The 4,009-nt window shown below is 17.1% G+C and overlaps 1 protein-coding gene across 1 annotated transcript; it reads right to left on the reverse strand.

Moving 5' to 3' along the window:
* Nucleotides 1–1,040: 1,040 nt before the first annotated feature.
* Nucleotides 1,041–1,283, reverse strand: BO86DRAFT_317461 (uncharacterized protein; the record flags this gene model as incomplete). Its single annotated transcript, XM_025668169.1, has 1 exon — nucleotides 1,041–1,283. A coding segment is annotated over one exon (243 nt), but the record flags the coding sequence as incomplete, so codon positions are not given.
* Between the last annotated feature and the right edge of the window lie 2,726 nt (nucleotides 1,284–4,009).

The raw sequence follows: 4,009 nt of genomic DNA on the forward strand, positions 1-4,009 counted from the left end.
AAAACTGCTTTACACAGTCTATAAAAAAATAAATAAATTAAAAAGATACTAAAAGCCCTAGCTAGTAATAAAAACTATTATTTAAATATATTATTAATATTATATAAATAAAAGCTTTTTATTTTATAAAAACTAAGTATAAATACTGGATAATAAATAGATTAAAGCTCATTTAACTAGACTAGTATATAATAAATGCATCTTTAAATATTTTTAAAAAATCTAAATATATAAGCTATTAGTTTAAGAATACTAGTGGCCTAATATTTATTAATATATAAAATAATAGGTAAAAAACTGCTATATCTACTAAAAACTATTTCATTTTAAAAAATAAAATAAAAAATACTAAATATTTTCTAGCTTAGTGCGTAATATCTGTCTTAAAAAAAACTACTGGATAAACTATACTGTTATATATTTGTAAAAGTATATCTATAGATTTAAAATTTAAAAAATTAGTTTTTATTTATATTTTACATTTTAAATGAAAATAAATAAAATCTAGTGGTTTAGTAAAATCCTACTTTAGGCCCTTAAAGGCCTTAATTATCTTATATATTTAGTAAAAAAAGTAATAGCAGATGTTTTTTATACTAGAGTAAATAAAATAGATTTTATTTTTTTAATCACCTTAGTGGACAAATATAACTAGTTACTAAAATTAGAAATAAAATACTAGTAAAAGTTTATTAAACCTATAAAAGCCTATATATTTTTAATTATTTATAATATTTACTAGTTAAAAATTACCTGTACCTTAATTGGGCATATACAGATTTTATTAGTACTAATAATTATACCCAGATAGAATACTTTTATTATATAAAAATATATTTTTTAATATTTAATTAAAAAATTATAATTAAATAATTAATAAAATATTTTAAAAATATAGTAGATATACTTCTACTATATTTAACTGTAAATAAGTATATTGTTAAAATATATAGTATAAAAAATATTTAAAAAGTCTAATGAAGGCTTATTAATAAAGCTTTAAAAAATAGTAGATATATTATAAATATTAAAAAATATAACTAAATATTTAAACTATCTATAATATATAATAAATATAGTAAACTACTTTTAGCCCTTTTTAATATAAAGCTATTAAATATATAAATTATATTAAGCTTAGTAAATACTACAGCCTTCAAAAACCAATTAAATATTTTATTAATTAGTAGGATTAAATTGTAGTTTTTAATAGTAATCTTATTTAAAGTATAATAATTTATATAAATATCAAAATTTCTGCTGGATTGATAAACTAAAAAAACTAGAACTACTACTAAAAAGAATCTAGGTAGATAAAGCTTTTCTTATAATTTTTATTAAAATAATTTTTTACTATATTAAGTTTTTATTTAGATATAGGGTAATAATTATATATGAACAGCAGCCTAATATTATTTAGCAGGCAAATTTTATAGTTTTTAAAATAATTTAATAGTAAAGTATTAGTATTTTATTTTATAAATATATTAAATATACTGTAGTATTCTGGGGGTACCTTTACTTTTAGCTGTAAATAAATATACTTAAATTTACTTTTTATAAATATATTATAGTTATTAAACGAAACTGCTCCAGGAGTTGCAGAGCAGAAAAAGATTTTATACATATAAAATATTAAAATAAACCTATAGTAGTTGGGCTGTATAGCTATGTAGTAGAATATAAATATATTCACAAAGTTAATATTAACTAGTCAACTACTAAGATTAGCTAATGAACTAATAAAATTAGCTAACAAACTAGTACAATTAACCAGTAAACTGGCAGGATTAGCCGGTAAAAAGCTAATAGTAATATAAGAAAAGTATAGAAAAAAAAGCTGCTGTAAGCAAGAGTTTTAGCTATATAAAATCTAGTATATTGAAAATAGTTTTTAATAAAATACCAGGGTGAATTAAAAGCAACTATATACTTAATATAGTGAATATAGTTAATTCAAAGGTTATGATATATAGCTATAAAGTTTTTAAAACTTAGCTTATATTATAAAAAATTAATGAAATACCAGAGCAAGTGCTTAAAAAAATTATTAATAATTAAAGTAAAAAAATACTTTTTATTAAAGGCTTATATAATAAGCTGTTAGTAAAAAATAAAAAAATAAATTTCATTAACTAGGAGATAAATAGCTGCAGCTTAGAAATAAAAGATTTATAAAATAATTAATTTTACTTTTATTATTAACTAAAGTATAAATAGTTTTTTAATTTATATATATAGTAAAAATAAGGTGCAACCCAGCAGTAGATTACTTTTTACTAAATAAAGCTAAAAAGCTAACCAGCAGGCCAGTAATAAATTAATTAACTAGTAAAAAATTAGCTAATTAATGAATCAGTAAACTAAAAAGCAAAATAATAAAAAAATAATAAAAAAAACTATATAATATAAAAGTAGAGGTATTTAAAATAATAAAGTTTTTAAAAAAAATCTTTACTATATTTTTAATAAAAAACAATTTTTTTACCTTTTTTTTAATAATATACTTAATAAAACAAATATATTCTTTGAATTATTAATAGTAATTTTATTAATACTACAGCTGTAGTAAATTTTATTAAAATAATATATAATTTTTATATAGTAGTTAAAGCTACAGCAGCTAAAGTAGTAAAACTAATATACTAAAATAATCTATTTTTTTATAGTAAATTATAAAGATTAGTTTTAAAAAATAAACTAGATGTTAGACTAGTTCTATAGCTTAATAGTAATAGTACTAAACTTAGTATTAGGATTTACCAGTGGATTTAGTACTTAAAAAGCTGGTAAAACTATAGGCTTAGCAATAAAAATCAACTTTTTTATATTTTAAATAAGCTAATTATAAACATAATATAAAAAGATTTTTATATAGTTTTTTTTATATCCAGCAGATATTATTGAAAATACTTTTTATATAAATATACAGCTTTATATAAAAAAAATTGCAACTGTGAAATTAAATATAATAAAATATTTTAATATATATATTTAAACTTAGATGTTTTGACTTTATTGAAAAAAGCTTTAAAATATAATAGTAGTATATAGTAACTACTTTATTTAGCTTACAAACTGCTGAAATCAACTTTTAGTTAGCTGCCTTTGTAATAAAATAACTACTGAAATAATATTTAATTTTTTTAAGTAAACTAGTAAAAAATAATTTTTAGACTATAAACAGCTATCTGCTGTATTATTAAAAAATAACTTTTTTTATTTAACTCAATATATAACAGATCCGGTTCTATTTAGTTAAAAATATAGATATATTTTTTTATTTTTTTAAAAAGTATAAATTTTTTTAAAATTATATATATTAGTTAAATTATTTTTAAAAAGCTGCTAAAAATAGATAGGTTAAAAATACTATATAGTAGTAGTAGCCGCAGTAAAGGTAGTAGTAGCTATATTAATCTTAAAATAATAAAATTTAAACTAAAAATTAGGCTTTAGTATAAATTTAAATAAAAAAAATTAAAATAAAAATAAATAAAATAGATTACTACTAGTTATTAAAAAGTTATACAGAGTATTTCAGTTTATCAAAAAAAATTAGTAAATTCCTAAAAATAAAAATATTTAAAAACTACTAGATTATTTTTAAATATTTTAGTATTAAAAACAGTAGATTACTATAAAGAGTTAATTATTTTATTAATATCAAAAAAATAAAGACTACTTAAATTTTTTACTTTTAATGCTTAGCAGTAGGGGTAGTAGAATATTTAGCTATAATACTATAAAAAAGCTAATACTTTTAGTTATCTAGTACTAGATTTTTTTAGTTTATTAGTAATTTTTTTACTGCGCATTAATAAAATATTAAATAAAAAATAATAAAAATTCTTATTTTTTAAACTAAAAAATTAGAAATTGTAAAATAAAATTAATAAAATTAATAAAATTAGTAAAATTAATAAAATTAATAAAATTAATAAAATTAATAAAATTAATAAAATTAATAAAATTAATAAAATTAATAAAATTAATAAAATTAATAAAA

This window comes from Aspergillus japonicus, assembly GCF_003184785.1.
Source record: "Aspergillus japonicus CBS 114.51 unplaced genomic scaffold BO86scaffold_40, whole genome shotgun sequence".
In the NCBI taxonomy this organism is placed as follows: domain Eukaryota; kingdom Fungi; phylum Ascomycota; class Eurotiomycetes; order Eurotiales; family Aspergillaceae; genus Aspergillus; species Aspergillus japonicus.